Source organism: Sorex fumeus, unplaced genomic scaffold (assembly GCF_029834395.1).
Source record: "Sorex fumeus unplaced genomic scaffold, SorFum_2.1 ptg000081l, whole genome shotgun sequence".
NCBI classification, from domain to species: Eukaryota; Metazoa; Chordata; class Mammalia; order Eulipotyphla; family Soricidae; genus Sorex; species Sorex fumeus.
In genome coordinates, this window is record NW_026606138.1 from 9,711,715 (window position 1) to 9,733,697 (window position 21,983).

General features: G+C 36.5%; 1 protein-coding gene across 1 annotated transcript in view; it reads right to left on the minus strand.

The window, feature by feature from the left end:
* LEMD3 (LEM domain containing 3) overlaps positions 1 to 21,983 on the minus strand; it is a 73,853-nt gene that overhangs the window by 20,142 nt on the left and 31,728 nt on the right. Inside the window, exons 2-4 of the mRNA XM_056130756.1 lie at positions 16,123 to 16,160; positions 11,535 to 11,601; positions 9,498 to 9,565 (exon numbers count right to left, since the gene is read on the minus strand). Coding sequence (XP_055986731.1) covers positions 9,498 to 9,565; positions 11,535 to 11,601; positions 16,123 to 16,160 — 173 coding nt within the window. The remainder of the gene's footprint in view (positions 1 to 9,497; positions 9,566 to 11,534; positions 11,602 to 16,122; positions 16,161 to 21,983) is intronic.

Sequence of the window (21,983 nt, forward strand, 5' to 3'; positions counted from 1 at the left end):
GATGCCTCTACTTTGATCACTTTTCAGATCCTAACCCTTACTCACAATCAGTACCTTATCTAATCGATACTCAGAGCTAAGAGTGTAAGATATACTGTATTAGTTAAACATTCACAGTTACAGTCACAGTCCTCCCATTGTTAAACGTAATAAATATTAAATTTCTCCCACATTTCACTTCTTAGAATACCTTTTCTTAAAAAAAGGCAAAATTTAATTTCATTAATAATAGATTATCTAGGTCATAGTCTATCAAATCCCATAACTTTACAAATTTATTGCTATCTTCTTGAAGTAGGGTTTTATTTGGAGGGCATACCTAGTTGTGCTCAGGGCTTATTCCTGGCTCTGCATTCAGAACTCACTCATGGTAGGACTCAGACGACTACATGGGGTCCCAGGAACTGAATCTAGGTCTGCAGTGTGCCATGCAAGTGCCCTGCCAGCTGTGTTCCCTAAAACCCCATTTCCTTCTATCTTATAATATCCTGAACAGAGGCAAAAGACAGCACCTGCTTTGCATATGTGAGGCTACAAATCTGGCAATGCCTTTGTGATCCCAGCACCACAACTACAATCCTTTATGGATGACAATCAACTGTGAGACCGCAACAAAGGAAAGGCAAGAAAAAGAATCTTAAACATTCTCACTATATTAAAGGTTAAGAAATGTTTAGATAGCAACGTAGGAAGCCAACCACTGTTCACTACATCCTTCTTTCAAAAAGTTACAACACAATGCTACCACCATTTAAAATAAAAATCTTAAGTCTTAGGATAATATAATGCTATGCATTTCCTAAATGTTCCACCAGAGGGACCTCTTAACTTCTCATAAATCAAAACAAAGTTTTCAATCACAAAATGAATACAGAGCTCAAATTGAGAGAGTTAGAAAAACAGTGCTTAAACTAAATTAATTAATGTTTACTTAAATTTCCTTTGAAAGAAAAAGTGGAAAAAATAAATTGAGAATGGAATGTAAAGTACAAAAACTAAATTCCTATAAAGGCTCAATTACTAATTTCACTCTATCAGTTTCTAATATTATGCTGAAAATTGACTATATGTTAGAGAAAATTTAGTTTATACATGTATGACTTCTACACATTCTTTGACTCAGGTACTTTTAGCTCTGAATGCATTTGGTTGCAAAACCTTAACTGTATTGCTGGTGAAACCCAAGTACAAAAACTAAAACCATCATTCCAAATTATAAAGTAATTTGGCAACATAATAAAACCATTAACAAAAACGCATGAATTTTAAACAAATCTTTTCTAGGAGTCTTTCTGAAGAAAATGATTAGAAAATCAAATCAATTAGCACAAAGACTGAAGTGTTTTCATAATATAAAATACCATAAACCAAATCAATGTAATGACATGGGAAGATATTCGTAATAAATTAAAAAATAGAAATAGTTTTTAAAATTAGGGGTCAGGGTGTCTGTGCTCAGGGAAATCATTCCTGGCAGGCTCAGGGGCATGTATGTGGTGCTGGGATTGAACTTCAGTTGGCAGTGTGCAAGGCAAGCTCATCCGGCCACCCCCACCCCCGTCTTTTACTTTGGGGAAAAATATCTGTAACAAAATATTTGTGATATTTGTAGTGATACTAGTTTTAAAGAAAAGACTAGAAAAATAGAGTAAATTAGTATTTATCTCTAGGAGTTAAATTTGAAATGTTTCCTTTACCTTTTCTTTTCCATATGAATCAAACCTCTTTTAAATGGGGCTGGAGCAATGGCACAGTGGGTAGGGCGTTTGCCTTGCACACAGCTGACCTGGGTTCGATTCCTCCGCCCCTCCCCGAGAGCCCAGCAAGCTACTGAGAGTATCCCGCCTGCACGGCAGAGCCTGGCAAGCTCCCCATGGCACATTCGATATGCCAAAAACAGTAACAAGTCTCACAATGAAGATGTTACTGGTGCCCGCTTGAGCAAATCGATGAACAGGAGCACAGTGCTACTGTGCTATGAATTAAACAAAGGACATGAGCTACAGTCATACAAAAAAAGTAAACAATATCAAAAAAATTACTTCAAAGCTGACCAAATAGACCATGAATCTATCTTCTTTTGGCCCCAAATTCCTGTTTCATGGTTTTGTTTTCTTTTTTTTTTTTTAACTGAATCTCTAGAGGTTACAAGCCATACCTGATTTCACAGAACATAAAATTCTTAGATGGGCTTCCAAAATGAAAAGGTTATACTAACACAGTGATATAGTCAATGTAGGATACATAACATTTCTACATAAAATAACTACACTTGATATACTGAGAAATGGAGTTAAAACAATTCAGGATCTTTCATAAGGAATAAAGTTAGGATAGCACAGCAATTAAGGCACTTGCTTGCCTTGCATGTGGCTGACCTGATTCAGTCCCTGGTACCCTAGATGGCCTCCCAAACCTCCCAGGAATGATCCCTGAGCTCAGAATCTAAAGTAAGCCCTGGACACTACCTGATGTGGCCAAAGAAAAAACAAAATAAAAAACCTTCAAAATTCTACTCAATTAAAAACTGCAAAACCCAATCTGAAACAAAAAAACAATTCCAAGGACAAGATTTGAATATATACTTTGAAGTTTTATATTATCAATATTTTAATGTAATATAGGAAGTTCCCAACTTAATGCTTATTAGAAGCTTTTTGTAACTTCTTTGTTGCATTTTTAGTAAAATGAACCTTCTTGTTTGTTTTGGGGGCCACACCTGATGGTGCTCAGGGATTACTCCTGGTTCTGCACTCAGAATTTATTCCTCGTGAATCATATGGAATGCCAGGCATTGAACCTGGGTAGGCCGTGTGCAAGGCTAGCAACCTACCAGCTGTACTAACTCTCTGGCCCCTAAAATTAATCTGTATCATACCCTACTGCTGCTGGCTTAGACTCCAAAAGAATTTCTGGTTCTGTGTCCTTTTACCTACCTTGTTGAGTCACAGCTACTATCAGTTAGGATAAGAGGCAAAGAAAAATTTAATCTTTTCACACCAACCCCTGTCCCTTTCTCAATTCTAGTTTAATCAAAGTCGTTAAAGTGGCCTTCTTCCTATCCTGTCACCGAATCCTATCATATCTACCCTAGTCCTTCAAGTATAGCATCCCCCAAAATTTAAAGACTCTTTCAGAGTCTTAAATGAGTGTCTTGCTTCAGAATTCATAAACTTTCTTTGCTATAACCTAAGACATTAAACTCAGCAAAGGTGGTGTGGAGGAAAGATAGAAGCACTAACCTTAAACAGTTTTTTCTTCTGCTAAACGTTAAAAAAAAAGTAAATATTAGGAACCTGCTTGCTTTGGATTCTTACATGCTGTCCCTTCTTCCTAAAATATTTAGTTATATGTCCCCTTTCCCATTCATCCCTTCTTTGTCTACCTCTACATTTTATCTAGCAATTCCTCCTCAATCCTAGGATGAAAGGCCATAATCATAAACCTTCCTAAGTCAGGATTCTTAAACCCTTATTTTCCAGTCTTGGTTTTGGAGCCCAAACTGGCTGGATATCAGGACTATTACTGGCTTACTGTTGTGTGCGTGTGTGGGTAGGTGGAGCGTCACTCATGGTAGTGCCTGGGGAACCTGGAGTGCTTAGGGATCTAGCCCAGGTCTCCCGTATGCAAAGTATGAACTTCAGTCCTTTGAGTTATTTATTTCCCCAGTCTCAGAATCTAATTAACTTTGTCTGTCATCAATATTAATAATGTTCTAATATATGTCAACACTGAAAATTAAGAGAAAAGGGCTGAGATAAATCCTATATTAGAAGCTTTTTTGTAACTCCTTTGTTGCATTTTTAGTAAAATGAATCTTGTATCATGTTACTAGAAACTACTCCCAAAGTGACTCTGAGTTAATATGGGGAGTGGGGGGGTGGGAGGGGGCGCAGGTGGCAGAGATGCTTCCTATGATAATCATCAAGCACTGACCCAACTACATCTAACAACAACTATGACAAGTATTAGTTTGACAGTCACACTTTTATATTAAAAAATAGGTACAGAAAAGTTAAGGAACTTTTACCAAGACACACAGATTTATCACACAGCTTCTTATCTTGCAGTGCAAGGATTGGAATCCCCATTTAATCTCCATCTCATTATACTGTTTTAGCATCCTCTGATACCTATGTAAAACTCATGAATTAAGTTAAAAACTGAGTCCATGTTTCTCTCTTTTGATAAGCAAATCATGAAAAATCACCAATACTTGGCCGAAACCCTTAGAATTACACTGCTTTCTAATTTTTTTTAAATGTAGAGTACCAACATCAGAAGTCGATAGAATAGGAAAGCAGAGATTCCTCCCCACAGTGATACAAATTCAGCAATGTACAGAATACTCCTTTTATGACTAATCCAGAAACCAGCGGTGTGAGGGGAGTTACCAGAGGACTTATTTCTGTTTTGTCTGAATCGAAACTCTGACCAAAAAGGGTACAAGTTTGGAGTCTACTAAGCAAAGACACAGAAAGAGTGAAAGAAAATCCTCAAAAAGAGTTGGCAAGTGTGTCCAAACTGCCAAAGAAAGTGGTTCCCTGTAGCACCTGTCTCAAGGAGCTGACAAAACTCAGCACTTAGATGTCTGGTAATTACTGAGAAAAAAAAAATTGCTCTGGCTGTTCCAGATGGAACACACAGCAGAGGGAGCAAGGGATTATAAACTCCTAAAAAAAAAAAAAAATAAACTTGCAACATGTCTCTAGTTAGAAATTTAAGCTCACAAGTCAAGAAACGAACCCACAAATAAAGTTTGAGGACCCCAAATCTCTAACAAAATTTACTGGTAAAAATCTTCCCTTCCGTGAAGTCAATAATTTGTCAGGAGAAGGAAATAAGGCTATTCACTCAAAGGAATAAAGTATCAATGTATGCAAAGGAAACATTGCCCAATGGAACAAATTACCCAGAAACTGAGAAGCGTGAATCATCAAAATATATTAAAAGTAACTGTCATAAAGATGTTCAAAAAACTAAAAAAAGGTGCATAAATCTTATGAGACTATTCAATAATGAAATAAAAACTATTTAATAAAACCAAACAGAAATTATGGAACAGAAAAATTAAATAACTGAATTGAAAATTTCACTGAATGGGTTCAATATTAGACTTAATTAAGCAGAATAAAGAACTACAAACTCAAAGACAAGTTAAATTTTAACTTAGGAAAATAGAAAAGATCAGAAAGATTAGTTAAAAATTAAATGGCCTAAAACATTTCAAATCAGGAAAAAGAAATAGACAAGCATATTTAACAAGTCCAAAAAAGCAACAATTTCTTTTTTAGTTTGTTTTTGGGCCTTACCTGGTGGTGCTAAGGGGTTATTCCCAGCTTTATACTTGTGGTTGCTCCTGGAGGTTTTCAGGGGATCTTGCAACTGCTAGAAATTAAACCCAGGCCTTCAGCATGCAAAGCATGAGCTCAGTCCTTTAAGCTATCTCCCTAATTCTCCAATAGTTTCTTATAGAATATAATAGGATGAAAAGGGAAATTCACAGTGGTAACCGCCTATACCTAAGAAGATCAAGTAATCTCCCTTTCTCAAGGAACTAGAAAAAAGCAAACTATGCCCAAGTAAACAGAAATACAATAATTATTGCATATGAAACAAGTGAAATGAAACTGGAAAAATATATCAATAGAGAGGTGATTAAAAAAACAACAACAGATTAATAAACCTTAGCTATACCAAGGAAAGTCTCAACTCAGAACGTAATAAGGAGACATTATGACCAATGTCACAGAAATACAAAGAATCCTAACAGACTACTATAAACAATTATATACACTGACAAACTGGATAACCTAGAAGACATGGTAAATTTCTATAAGCATATATTGGAACTAAATCATGAAGAAGCAAAATCTAAAGTTATTTATACAAAGACTAAATTAAAACTTTCCAGTAAAGAAAAGTCCAGGGCTAAATAATTTTCCACCAGAAAAACTGTACCATCTTAATGAGTTAACACCAATTCTTGTCAAATTCTTCAAAAAGGAAGAAAACAAAACACAAATTAATTTTATGATGCCACCATGATACCAAAGCCAAAGACACATACGAAAATAACTGACCAATATATAAAAAGGATGAAAAAAAATTTCAACAAAATACTTTCAAGCCAAATTCAACTGCACGCTTTTAAAAGGCTCAAAAACCCACTTCAACTAGGGTTTTACTGAATGCAAGGATAATTCAGCATACAAAACTAGTCAACGTGATTAGCAGAATGAATGATACAAACCACAGAATCATCTACTCATTACTAGTAAAAACCTAGAAGTAAAAGCAAATTACTAGTGCTGGAGAGATAATGAGCACCACAAGGGGTTATTCCTGAACACATGCACATAGTATGGCCCCAAAACCAAAACCAAATTATTGGTGCAGAGAAATCGTACAGGGGTTAAAGAGTTTGCCTACATGCAGCCAACCAAGGTTCAATCCCTGGTTCAGTCTCTGTCACCATACGTAAGTTCCTGAGCACAAAGCCAGAAATAAGTCCTGAGCCTTGACAAGTGTGGGTCAAAAACAAAAACAAAGCAAAAGAATTACCTCAATATAATAGTTAACTCATGAAACATCCATAGCTTATAAGATAGCAGAGAAAAGTTCAATTTTAATTTTTTTCCCTCAAAATTCAGGATAGTCACTCTTACCATTTTCATACAAGTATGGAAACTAACAGGGAAATCTTCTGTAGTGTTGGTAGGAATATAAAACAGTGCACCTGCTATAAAAAACATAAGAAGGATCCTCAAAAAGTTAAAAAAAAATAAAACTCATATGATCCAGCAGTCCCACTTTGGGGAATATTTACAAAAGAACTAAAACAATCTAAAAAATACTTGCAGGGGGCTATCCCCAGGATCCTATATGATCCCCTGAACACCTCCAGCAGAGATTCCTGAGTGCACATCCAGGATTAACCTCAGAGCATCACTGTGTGTGGCTCAAAACCAACGATCAACTTATAAGGGTGAGAGAGATATTGCAATGGGTAGAGTGATTGCCTTGCACACAGCCAACCTGGGTTTGATCCCCAGCACCATATATATCCCCCTAACCCCACCAGGAGTGATCCCTGAGTTCAGAACCACGAACAGGTCCTGAGAACAGCTAGGTGTGCCTCAAAAACAAAAAACAACGTACAGGGTATAGAGAAATAGCAGAGTGGGTAGAGTGGTTGTCTTGCATGTGGCCAACCTGAGTTTGATTCCTGGCACCACATATGATCCTCCAAACCCTGCTAGGTGAGATCCCTGAGTACAGAGGCAAATGAAAGCCCTGAGCAAAGCTAGGTGTGCCTCCCCCCAAATTACGTATTTGTATTCCCATTTCTAGTACACTATTAACTAGCCAAGAGTGGAATTAACCTAAATGTCCACTAAAAGTGAATGGAAACAGAAAACATATTCTTTGTACCAATTAGTGATGCTTTAGTCAGTAAGGAAATCAAACACATGATGGTGGTCCCCCAAAGACTATACCTGTATAGCCTCAATGTGCACCTAGTAATACAATTCAGATTGGTAAATATACTCAGCAAAGTTAGCACTACAAAAATCACCTTATGAGATGTTTCTTAGAAGATACCTCCATCTAGTGGCATGGCTGTATGTGTACAAATACTATTCAGAGCTTAAGAATAAAGTTCAATATCATAACAAGGCTGAATTTGATGGTATTAATGGCAAATGAAACTAGCCAGCTAAAGAGGGATAAATACTTCATGGTTCCGTTTAAATAAAGTATCTAGTGTAGTCAAACTCAAAGAAGCAGTAAGGAGAAAGTGCAGACTTTAGCTACTGTGAAATAGGTATAGAGACACAGTCGTGAAAGATGAAAAGGTTCTACAGACCTGCTATAAAACATGTAACTATTAATATTGTACTACAAATAATTGTTAATAGAGCAAATCTTATGTATTTTGCACAAAAACAGTGCGAAAGGAGTCATGGAGACTACGGATGTGAGCACATACTCTGCATGTCTGACACCCTGAATTCAATCCCAGCATAAGGCCTCCTGAATACCACTGGGTACAGCCCTACTGAGTCTGAACCACCACTACATCACTGGACTTAACCAACTACCAGGGCCACATTGCCAGGCCAAATATTCTAAGTGAAACTGGGAGCACCACAAAAAAATAAAATTAAAAGGGAGACAAGGTCTAGAGAGACAGTGCAGTGGTTAAGGTGCTTGCCTTACACATATTCAACCCAGATCAACTGCCAGCATCACATATGGTCTCCAGGGCATGACCAGGAATGATCCCTGATGATCCCTGAGTGCAGAGTCAGGAATAAGTCCTGAGTACTGTCAGGTATGGCCCCTAAACCAGAAATAAATAAATAGGGGGAAAGGGGGTGTGGAAGAAGTTCTATGGACATGATATTCATAACATGCCGATCACTAGATCAGTATTTCCATGTGTAAGTGAACCTGGTATTAACACATGGGTTTAAAGTTGCAAAGTTTACTATTACACAGAATTTTTGGTAAGTATATGTAAATTTATGATACTGGTTACAAAATACAGATCTGTCCATGTATTTTCTCTTCCTTTTTGTATTCTTAGCATTTTCTTTTCTCTAATTTATTGTAAGAACATAGTACAAAATACATCTTAAAATGTCATTCAGAACTTATTCCTATATTAAGTTTCTCCCCACATGGAGATCTTATTTTCTTTCTCTTCTGCTTTTCCATAAACTTTTCTACTTTCCAATTCTAAAGAAAAAAACTTTTTTTCAACTGTTTTTGCTATCAGTAAGGCTCCTGGTCAATAGCAGGCCGTTAGTTAAATTTTAGGGGAGCCAAAAGTCATATAAAAATTTTTATTAAGTGTAGGGGATAAAGAGTGGAAGGCTAATGTCCTTTATAACCCATAGTTCAAAGGTCAACTGTATACACAACATTTTAGATTTATCTTTATGAACTGAATGGACATCAAACTCCCTAGTATGGTTTTTAAAATGTACTTTTTTTTTTTAATCAAAACAACATTTAATCACCTTAACTTCTGATGTCTTATGAGTTTCTAAACTTATACGGCCTTAGAAAGTTCATTTGCAAATTACTTTAGTACCTTGAGATGCAAATAACCTGGAAAAGCAGATATGAAAGTAAAGACAGTGGTATGATAATTATTTTCTTACTTGCTAGTTATCTCAATCTCTCTCTAATCAATACTGTTTCTATCCTTTCCAAATCAATTGTCTATTCTCTTACAGAAAATATTCTAAAACAATGGTTTTCAATTACCAGTCCACAGATTGGAGCTGGACCAAAGGCATAAAAATGCTGGGTGAAAAAAAAAAAAATCACAGTTCCAATACAAAAGCTGCTGGCAATTCTTTCTCTATTTGATCACTTTACACCTAACAGCAAGTATAAGCTTTTAACAATATAATAATCAAATTCACGGTAATTCATATAAAATTTAAGAATAAAGCTACTAAAATTTTAATTTTACTGCTTACTTTTAAATAGGCAGCTGCTTCTTGGACAGAAAGGGTTCTCTGACTAGAGCTTCCACATTCATGATCTCCTGTAAAGATTAGCACAGAATGAATTTTAAGTAAGTACTAATTAAAAAATAAATGACTATAAAATGTTACAAATTACACAATTATTGGTCATATTACAATCAGTAAAAATGAATACTTTTGTATTTTCTAGAAAAAAGTTCTAGCACATCATATGAACAATTATCTTTATATAACTCAACATTTCAATGCATTTATATAGATAGGGGATATCTTATATTTCCAACTAAACTGTTAGCCAAGGTAGAAATCATGTCACACTGATAATCTATCCATTTACCCTGGCACAGAAAAGGGTCTCCACAGACATGTATTATATTTCAAGAGAGAAAACACTTTGTGCTAATGCCATTTCTAATGCTAATAACTCAAAGTTTCAAATGAATTTAAGTTTATTGTTGAATTAGAACATACATTTTCAAAGCACAACTAAAAGTCTATCTTTAGTAACAGGTATTCATGGCTTAAAAATGTAACACAGATCAACATGGAAATAGGAGCTTCTGGCTAGGATCTGATTTCTATAAAGAGATTCTATTACATATATAATTAGAAACTACATTTTCCTTTTCTTGTAATTCATTTATAAAAGAATCCAAAGCATTTTCTTTCAAATACCTTTCGACTGAACTTCAACTGTGAGGTTTTCCTGCACTGTTCCTTTCAGATTCTTAAAAAAACTTTTAGGGGCTGGAAAGACGGCAACGTGAATAAGATGCTTGCCTCATACACAGCTGACCCAGGTTCAATCCCTGAGCAAGCATCGTTAGGAATAAAACCAGAGCACAGTGCCAGAAGTCAGCCCTGATCACAAATGGGTGTGACCCCAAAACAAAAGAGGAAAAAAATTAAGAACCATTTTCTTATTTATCATTTCTGTCCTGGTAATAACATTTTAATGGTTGTAGTTGTAAAAGGGAAAGAAATGTCTATTAAATGAAGTTTCTAAGCTTTATAATGTATCATCAGGGATTCAGATTCTGTAGCTCTTCAGCAGACACTGGCAAATTACAACCACAAATTATAGAATAAATTTGGTTTATGACTAGTTTTTATAAATGAGGTTTTAATGGAATGCACCCATGCTCATTCATCTATGCATTCTCTATGGCTGCTTTTCATGCTGTAACAGCAGAACTGAGTGAGTAACAGTGACAGAGACCGTCTAGCCCGCAAAGGCTGAAACATTTACTAGCTGGCCCCTCCACAGAACAAAAGTTTGCCAACTATAGAGGAAGGAATCTGTATCTTTGAAAGCACCCCAGATATTGCTGACCTAGCACACTTCAGAGAACAATGCTATAAGAGACAGCTGTATAAGCATGTGATAGGAATATCAGGAATTCCTAGCTAGAGTATGTACTTACCTATTTCTGGGCACTACAGCATACTACATGACATGAGCTTGCAGCTATGAATACAACAGCGTGTCAGTCATTACAAAGGCTTTTAGAGATATACTGAGAATTATGGGCTGGAGCAATAGCACAGCGGGTAAGGCGTTTGCCTTGCATGCGGCTGACCCACGTTCGATTCCTCTGCCCTTCTCAGAGAGCCCGGCAAGCTATTGAGAGTATCCGGACTACAGGGCAAAGTCTGGCAAGCTCCCCGTGATGTACTCAATATGCCAAAAACAGTAACAACAAGTCTCACAATTTCTTGTGAGAAGTTACTGGTGCCCGCTTGAGCAAACTGATGAACAACGGGAGGACAGTGCTACACTGCAGTGCTACTGGTAATTTTGAGCCTCAAAGCTGACCTGAATTAAGTACTCAAGATGGGGGAGGAGGGAAACCCAGAGATTTACAACACAATGGACAATCTTTAAGTGCTAAATGCTAAAAATTTGCCAATACAATATATGGAGAAATATTCCAAAAAATAAAAATCTAATTTGACTGATGTTATATACTACCTATGTAACTTAATTTTTTAAAAGTATTTTACAAACTACAAATATTAAAAAAATACCTGCAAGTTGTGCCAATCGATCATGAAGCTTGTATAAAGTGTTCATCATAAGATTTTTTTCACTTTCCTAAAATTAAAAGAAAGCATTAGAAAATAATTCCAAGTAAAAAAAATATACCAAATAACTTTATTCAAAAAGAAAAGAAACTTATTTAAAATCATAAAAGCTACATAACTTGAAAAGGGAATTCAAATTTAAATAATGTTCAAAGAAACATTAAGAACTAAATCATCATCTAAGTATTTTACTTTCTTTAGGCTAATCAAATTCCCACTAACATTAGTGCTATAAAAGGTGTCAGATCCAATATATTTCCCCAACCACTAAAGCAGTACTTCCAGTCCCTTTCTGTATATTACAGCCTGTGTCCTATGACTGCTCTTATAAGTGTTTTAAAGGCGCCCCTCATGGTTTGTTTTCATCTGATTCAACTACATAATAATAAGGAAATGAATATTGATAATTTGACCTGAAACTTCTCCTAGGTTTCCAAAGCAGATCTCCATAAACTTAGGAAACTCTGAGGTGAAATAAACATCTTAATGAGAATCTACTCTGAATTAGGAACTGCTTCCAGCAAAGTAACAGACCCACTGGACTGGATGTCTCCTCCTCTATGCACAAAAAGCATCTAGCTATATTACAATTTCAAGGTATATGTAAATACAGACGAAAATGACTTCTTTACATAAATGATTTATGTTAGCGAATATTTGTGCTGAAGCTTCAAAGGAAAAACAGCGGAAAACTAGGTCCTGGCAGAAAGAACATGAACAAAACTACAAAGATATATATATATAAAGCATGGAATTTACTTCCTTTACTTTAGATCGCTACCCAGCGATCTACTTTGAACCAGCAGAATTTTAGAAAGTTAGTTTGAAATCACTTATTAGAGGGCCCCAGATACCAACACAAAGAAAGAATGTGACTTCACTCTAAAACAGGAGGAACAAAGTCTGACCAATTGATAGGAGACTAGAAAAAAGATTATTTCAATGGTCCGAGCATGTTGCCAAAAGTCTAAATCAATGAAACTCTAACTGAAAGCAATCATAACTGGGTAAAAGGTAAAGGTAAAGGCCCTCCCGTTGATCGTCGATTTGCTCGAGCGGGCCCAGTAACGTCTCCATTGGAGACTTTTTGTTGTTACTGTGTCTGGCATATCGAATACTCTCGGTAGCTTGCCGGGCTCTCCGAGAGGGGCGGAGGAATCGAACTCGGGTCGGCCATGTTGGCCGCGTGCAAGGCAGACGCCCTACCCGCTGTGCTATCGCTCCAGCCCAAGGTAAAGGTAAAGGCCCTCCCGTTGATCGTCGATTTGCTCGAGTGGGCCCAGTAACGTCTCCATTGGAGACTTTGTTGTTACTGTGTCTGGCATATCGAATACTCTCGGTAGCTTGCCGGGCTCTCCGAGAGGGGCGGAGGAATCGAACTCGGGTCGGCCATGTTGGCCGCTTGTAAGGCAAACGCCCTACCCGCTATGCTATCGCTCCAGCCCATCATAACTGGGATGAACCAATAAAAGCAGTTGGGAGGGTAGGTTAGGAGAGAGGGCAATAATATCACATTATTAAAATTAAATTTCATGAGTCATTGGAAGGCTGTCTTTATGACTTCCTATCCTCTTGAAATTTCTAAGACTACTGGATGAATAAGACACATTTAGACAGGATATGAGAGACTAGGTACAATAAAAAAACAAATGCATTTCTAGTCCCAATGACATGCAGTCTAACCCATTTGTTTTCATTCTCTATATTCAAAGACAGAAGAGACAAGTTTGCATTGAAATGACATGATTTTGTCAATGCAGCTTTAACCAAAAGCACTAGAAAAAGGAAACCTCAAAGGGTCTTGAATTCTACCACTAGAGTCTGGTTTTATATGAGATGGTTGACAGAGAAAAGTGACATTTCCTCAGTGGATAACTTACCTGCTTTCTAAACTTTCTGATGGGGGATTGGTCCATACCCAGCAGTGCTCAGGGCTTATACTCTTAGCTCTGTGCTCAAGAAGCATTCCTGGTGGTGCTTGGGGAGTGAGGTGGTGGTGGGCATATATAGTACTGGGGATTAAGCCAGGTAGGCCATAGGAAAGCATGTGCCTTGCTCCATCTACTACTTCTCTAATCCCCTTTTTTTAGTGTTTTCCTTCCATCAACTCTGTCAACCAGACTAAATCAAGCCAGTCTTTATGTGTAAGATTAAAATTCCAAAAGTCAGACATGAAAAATAACTACAAAGAAGAAGATTCAAGTCTTTGAAACCAAAACATTTCTGATATATCAAACCAACAACTTTATTAAGTCTCAACATAACAGGATGAAAGACAATTACCATGCTATACGAACTTGCAAATTTCATATGTAAAGCTGACTTAAGTCTGATGAAATTTTGGGATTCAAGTAGCTGACAATTTTGATGTGTTTCCTTTATTTATCTGGAAAAAGAGACTTCCCTTTAGTTTTATCTATCTTAACCATGCCTATGGCCATTCCCCTTTAAAAGCAAACAAAAAAAAAAACCTAAAAGGGGCCAGAGAGATAGTACAGTAGGTTAGGTTGGGTGCTTGATTTGTATATAGCCGACCGTGGTACGACCCCCAGTATCCATATAGCCCCCTGAGCACCACCAGGAGTGGTCTCTTGAGTGTGGAGCCAGGAGGAAGCCCTGAGTAGTGCTGGGTGTGTCCCCCAATTCCTGCCCCCCAAAAAAAGAAAAAAGAAAAGGAAATTAAGTCCAAATATTTGAAATCTGTCTCTAGTTACATCTTTAATGTACATCAGAAACTTGTAGCTAAACATTTCTTGATTCACAGACACTAACACTGAGCTAGATAAGGAGAATAAAACCTAATCAGATGCAATGATTTCATATTGGATAGAATACATATGTCTCTACTTATATGTATTACTATACTCTCATAGAAACTATGCACTCCAAAAACGCAACTACATTTATTGTCAAGTCTTATTTTTCCAGTGACAAGCTACTCAAAAAGACCATTTATATATTCACAACACTCAATTATATTGAAATGATCAATTATTATCTATGTAGTTTTTATGACAAATAATATTAGCAAACCAACTTTTAGAAAGAAATAGATTAAGACTTGGTTACATTTTCTTCAGTACCAATACACTAGTAGTAGCAAATCTGAGAAGCACACATTTTAAAAGTTATTCTCTGACTGACTGACTTACAGGTTCAGTCTTCTTCCAATCTACTTTTCAGTTATTTTCTAATTGCATTTGTTTGAAATGCATCTATTGGCACTCCTAACTCTGGAACAAAGGTACAAATGAACCCAATTCAAAGTATGTTTTCAAGTAAACTTTTGTTAAAAATAATTGAAAAACTTAAAATAGTTTCTTCCTAAGTATCTCATTTTAAAATGTCAAGATTTTCTTTTAGGAAAATTTAATAGGGCGGAAGTGTGGGGGAGACTCTAGGATAACTGTTCTATCCTTAATTTTCTCTTCAAGAGTATTTCAACTGTTTTAGTCAATTCTCTGACTGTCACTGTCACTGTCCTTCCGTTGCTCATTGATTTGCTTGAGCGGGCCCAGTAACATCTCCACTGTGACACTTGTTACTGTGTTTGGCATATCGAATATGTCACGGTAGCTTGCCAGGCTTTGCCGTGCGGGCAAGATACTCTCGGTAGCTTGCCGGGCTCTCCGAGAGGGGCAGAGGAATCGAACCTGGGTGGGTCAGGTCAGCCGCATGCAAGACAAATGCCCTACCCTCTGTGCTATCGCTCCAGCCCTAAATGATAATAATTGATAAATTCAGCATGGTGACTGACAAAGATCTTAATATAAGTAAATCACCATTACTTTATAATTATTATTAAAAAATTCAGAATATCAGTTTCTTTCCTGGGGAAAATTATAAAGTTTTTTATTTCCAATGCTCAGTGAGTACACTGCAAAATTCAAATTATGTTGCTAGTCAGCAGCAATGCATACAGAATAATTTATAGTCAACTTTTTCAAAACAAATGTATCCACAAATCTAACAACCAATTGCACACTATAAGCTCAATACCGTAATCTTTAAGTGTCTATGATACTAAGTGAAAAGTATTTTCATGAACAAAATTTAGGCTGAAATTACTATGATAATATCCCTTTGAAAGAAAAGTGAGGATCATATAAAGGCACTCTTAAGGAATAGGTTTCTTTTCAAATTTGCCTTCTGATGGCTGAATAGACATGCATATAAACAAAAAAGGATCCAGAGAGACAACATAAGGTTGAAGAGGAAAAAAACGTGTATGTTACTGAACAACTTAAAACAACAGCCACAATTTTTAAGGGTAAAATCAGATTCACATGACATGTCACTGCCATTTTGACAACTTGGCATGAACATTAAAGTGATTAAACATTAAAGTTCAGCACTTAGTAGAAATTTATGCCAGATTTAAATGTGCAATAGGCAAAAGTACTGAAAATAAGAAAATGCGTTGCTTTAGCCCAAAAAAAAAAAATCTTTAAAATTACTATTCCTTAACTAAGTCATCCTACAATTTTATCATTAAAAAATATCAGGCAAAATATTAGGATCTTTTACTTACTTGTATTTTTCCAAATGTTTCATCAAAGGGATTTTTTACTATCAAGGAAAGAAAGAGAGAAAACTATTAGCATCATTTAAGAATGAGAATTAGAATTCCCTTAAACGAGCAGTATGCCAAAACTGAATGCAAACATACAAACAAAATGAAAACAAACTGATAACAAGTTAGAGAAATAACTTTAGAGGTTTACTATATTTAGCATTCTCACTCTGAATTTGAGTTCTTTCATAAAAATAAACAGCAGGTACTTAATCTAGTTTTATAAATGACCCCATAAGGCATTATGTAACTTTTAATAAATTTGTTTAATTTTTAAAAAATTTACCAATAAATGTCTGATTTGTATACCCATTTAATACACCTACAAGGACTGGGTCTCATAACAATTCTCAAGCAACAGGGTCACAAATATTTCTGAAAAGTTTAAAAAGCCCTATACTTAGTCACTCTAAAGCTGTCATTTCCTCTTCTTTAAAGGATATCACAATTATAATCTACCTTATATAGTAGTGAACATTAGATGAGAAGAAATCTTATAAAAAATGTTCAACATAGTATCAAATACTTAACATGTTATCTATTAACTACTTAAGGAATCTTACAAGATGTTTAGAATTCTAACTTCAATAATACTGCTTATTCTTGCCAATAGTAAAATGATAAGAAACAATTATACAGATCAAATAAAACAATAATATCGAAGTTCAAAAAATATAACAAGGAAAGGATTTACCATATTTATTCAATCTTATTTAGCCCAGCCACATGGCTGGATATGTAGCACCTTTCATGTTTAATATATAGAATTTTTAATTATCTTTTTAAATCACATTAAAAGTTTTTATATACCTGAATCTATATTCAAGTCACAACTGAGACTGAGCCTACAAGCAGTTCACACTGACCAGGTTTCCTTTCTGAGATGCTTTTTCTATTTTTATTTAAGAAAACAGGAAGTCCCATAGGAACCAGGAACTGCTTGATTCTAAGAAAGTTCATGTGTGGGACCACTACAACCAGGGTATAATAAAAAAGCAAGGGAAAAGAATGTTTGCTGCTATCATCTAAGGGAGTGTTCCCAAAGTGGATGATACTACCTACACAGTGGACACTGAAATGGGGAAGGGGGCGGTGTTGGAGCCAGGGAAGAAACTCATTGTAGTAGCCTTGGATGGAATTTGGGAGCTTAGTGGTTTCTATCTATTCACTTAAAGCTAGATTTTTAGGGGGGGCATTGAGTGATTTTTTTTTTTCTAAAAAGAGTTTGGTAGGCAAAATAAATTTTGTAACCTGTAATCTAAAGGATTTTTATGAATGAATTTTCAGACACTTTTTAATAAGAGCAACAGGTTTTAATGGTAGGAAAGGAAAAAAAATTAAAGATCAAAGTAGTTAAGGGAGTCGGGGTGATAGCTCAGGGGACAGAGACACACATTCCTGCACACACAAAGATGCAGGTTCTATCCCCACAACCAAATGGTCCCCTAAGCATCGCAAGCATCGCTAGGTATAGTCCTGGAGGAAGCTAAGCACTTCACTGGGGTAGCCCTGGTAGCCCACAGTACCACTAGGCCCAAGCAGAACAGCAGTGCTAGGCCCTAGTACTGAAACATTTAGTCTGGTCTGTTGAGTATCACTGGGAGTGACCCCCTAAGTTCTTTGTGCACCGCTTTGGCATGCCCTAAGAAAGCAATAAAAGAAGGAATAATAGGAAGAAATAATATACTTAAAAGATCAAATAAAATCAGAACATGCCGAACGAAAAAGATAATCTTAACACATATTAAAGTAGTAATTATATAATGGGCTGGAGCAATAGCACAGCGGGTAGGGCGTTCGCCTTACAAGCGGCCAACATGGCCGACCCGAGTTCGATTCCTCCGCCCCTCTCGGAGAGCCCGGCAAGCTACCGAGAGTATTCGATATGCCAGACACAGTAACAACAAAGTCTCCAATGGAGACGTTACTGGGCCCGCTCGAGCAAATCGACGATCAACGGGAGGGCCTTTACCTTTACCTTATTTTTAATATAGCTATATTATTTTTAATATAGCTATATTTAATTATGTATCCTACAAAAAAATGAATATTGAGGCAGAGAGATAGTACAGGGGTAACGCACACGCACCTGATCTGATTCAATTCCTAGTGCCACATGGAGATACGCAGGGCTTGGTCTTAGAGGGTCCTAGCACTTCCAGAATGGCCTGGGTAATCCCAAGTACCCCATCGCCCTCATATCAGCACATCTTTGAACCCTCACACTGAATCATTAAGCTGGGAATCACATCCCCCAGCACTGCTGGAGGCCCCATGCCCTCCACTCACACGCACAAGAATGCTTATTGGCCAGGAGAGATAACGCAGGGGTTAAGGTTCATGCCCTGCATGTGGCTTACTGAGGTTCTATCCCTGGCATCCACATAGGGACCCATAAGCACTGTCAGGAGTAAATGCTTAAAACTGTCAGGTGTCACCCAAAATCAATACAAAAAAATGATGTCATTTTTTATTAATATTATCCAGTGGCTGGAGCGATAGCACAGCGGTAGGGCATTTGCCTTGCACGCAGCCAACATGGCCGACCCGAGTTCGATTCCTCCGCCCCTCTCGGAGAGCTCGGCAAGCTACCGAGAGTATCTCACCCGCACGGCAGAGCCTGGCAAGCTCCCCGTGACGTATTCGATATGCCAAACACAGTATCAACAAAGTCTCCAATGGAGACGTTACTGGGCTCGCTCGAGCAAATCGATGAACAATGGGAGGGACTTTACCTTTATTATCCAGTGGAAAACATGCCTGTCCTAGATATGTTCTCCCACAAGACTGTTCTATGAATTTCTAATGACAAGGAACATGTATAGTAATCCATGTTTGTATGCAAGGAGCCATAGTATTGGTGCTTAAAAAGTGCTGGCTGTGCTGTGTAGGATAAATCCACTCTTATTATTATAGTCTATGTTAATCTAGAAAAGAAAGTGTTAAATTCTGCAGGAAGCTGCAGGAGAAGGGTAAGTTCTGAGGAACTGGGAGGGAAAGGGACAGAATAACAAAGAGAAAGCCAGAGAGCAGAACAATACTTCTGTTGAAAAACACTGAGCTGCTCTTGGTATCTTTCTAGACTTCTCTCTTGTCTACTGGGCTAAAAGATACTCAAGAGTGTAACAAATCTAGTAAGTCAACAAGGAAACTTTTCTATGAACCTTCTGATAAAAACATTTTTCCCCAACTGCCGATAACTGTCACCTACTACAGTAACAAACAGATTGAGTATATTAACAACAAAAGTAAAATTCAGTCTCAAGGTTGAGTTTTACAAAGAAAATCCCATTTTAAAACAATTTTAACAAACTAAAAGCCATCAAATTTTGGAAAGAATCTTTGATGCCCAGTTCTTCTCTTCCCTCCAATCATCAGTACTTAAGATAGTATGTCTCATCTAACATGATCTATAATCTTTAATGTAAACAACATATTGATACTCCAAGTGAAAATATTCCTACCATTCCCCACCAATAAGGTAATTGTAGACAAGACACAAATATTCAAAAAGTATTCCAAAGCAAAAAATTGAGGTCTCATTTATTAATAAGCCTCTTTTGTAGGGATGGAACTAGAATAAATTTATAGTTCTTATCTCTTATCCTAAACAATGTCAAGTTGGTATTTACGCTATTTCAGACTGAGTTTTATCCTCTTTTATGTCCTGTATCCCCAATAGTTTCTCTTAACAACTTTTTCTCAAATTCTCCTAATTTAGTCACTTATTTACCCTTCACTATGCATATGGCTTACAGAGATTAAAAGCTTCAAATATTTCAAACTTTGTAAGTGTCCACATTTTCACTGTCCTTCTCTTTACACTATACTAAGGACTATAGAAATCAAATTCCTAGAAACATTTCATCATACTACAGAATCTTCAAAACTATTCAATGACTTCTGACCAGTTTGCTTCAAGAAACTACTTTTAATTTGTGATACATTCCTACTTCGACTTGCTCTTTCCCATCAATTCTAAAACTGCTACTAGTTCTACAGATTTTTCTTGTCAAGTGCAAACATTTTTTAAAATCCTTTTATTCTGAAATAAAATTTATCAAGATACTAATTTTCTGTCACTGTCACCCCATTGTTCATTGATTTGCTCAAGCGGGCACCAGTAACGTCTCACAATTCTTGTTACTGTTTTTGGCATATCGAGTGCATCACGGGAAGCTTGCCAGGCTTTGCCACACAGGCGAGATACTCTGGGTAGCTTGCCGGGCTCTCCTAGAGGGGTGGAAGAATCAAACCTGGCTCAGCAATGTGCAAATAGAGAAAAACATGAATACATTTCTAGGTTAATACTCCTCATAGTATACACTTAATGGCGACCAACTAATTGATATTCTCTTCAGAAATGCTTTGTTGTCACTCAATGGCAATAAAGAAAAGCCTGGGTAATAAAAGTTTTTTTTTTTTTTTTTACAACTAGGGCTAGGTGGAAATGTAACAAATATCTAGTAAGTACTTTGTACTGGGCAGTAAATTACATGGTAATGTGTTTTTACAAAATCCCGCCTTGAAAGCACTTACGAAAGTGTTAAAACAAGTTTTTCAAAAAATTAAAAATATACCATGTCAAATCATTCTAAACACTTTGGAAGTAGAACAGCAAAAATACCTGACATGTGAGAGAAGTAGGAGTAAACAAGATGATGAAAGAATGTCATATTAATATCTGAATATAATCCTGGGGGAACAGTAAGAGAAAAATCATGTGAATATCTAAAGGAAGAGATTTCTAGAAAGGAAAAGAATTATATGGTCTGCGGTATATTAATCTGGAGATGGAACAGAGTGGGTAAGAGAACAAGATTTAAGAAATGAGGTCAAGCTAGTAAGATTACTTAGAAGGTCAGCAGGTACAGAAAATGTGGGTTCTTTCAAACTTTTACACATAAGTTTGAAAATCGGGAGCTTATAGTATCTGGGGGAATAAGCAATGTGGGGTAGGCCATTAGAGTCTTAAGCGTCTAGAGGACAAGTAATTTTGCTATTTCAGACTCAGAAAAAAACAAAGTTTTCTCTTCCTTTGAGATACTTTTTCCTTCCTTTCATCCAATCAGCACAGTAACTTTAGTCAGCCTCAACACTTTTATGTTCTAAATACTTAAAATCACAACCAACTATCAGTAATCAAAAATATTATCTCAAGAGGAACTGAACAGATGCTTTTCTAAAGAGGACATACAAATGACTTCTTTAGGAATGATATACATGAAAAAACAAAGTACCACTAATTCTCAGAGAAATGCAAATCAAAAACAACAATGAAAGATAACACTTCACACCTGTTAGGAAAAATAAATGGTAGAGTTGATGAGGATTTTCAGAAAATTCTTGTTGATAGAAATGTAAATTGGTACCCGTTATAGAATACGGAACAGAAGTTCCACAAATAATTAAAAATACTATTACCATATGATTCAGTAAGTTTTACTTGAGTATATAACCAAGAAAATGAAAACAGGCTCTTATGGAGATAGCTGATCAAATCCCCATGCTCAACTGTACCATTATTCACAATCACTAAGCTATAGAAAAAAAATTTAAATGTCTATCAATGAATAAAGATGATGATATATGTGTGTATATCCATACAATGGAATATTATTCAGCTGAAAGAAGGAAACACTGCCATTTGCAACATGAATATATCACACATGTCAGAGAAAAATAAATACCATACAAAGTATACCAGTTATATGTGGACTCCACAAAAGTTAAGCTTAGCAAGAAATAAGAGTGGTGGTTAGCAGACTGCAGGAGGTTGAAGCCTGGGTCAGAGGTGAGAAACTTCCAGCTATGAGATG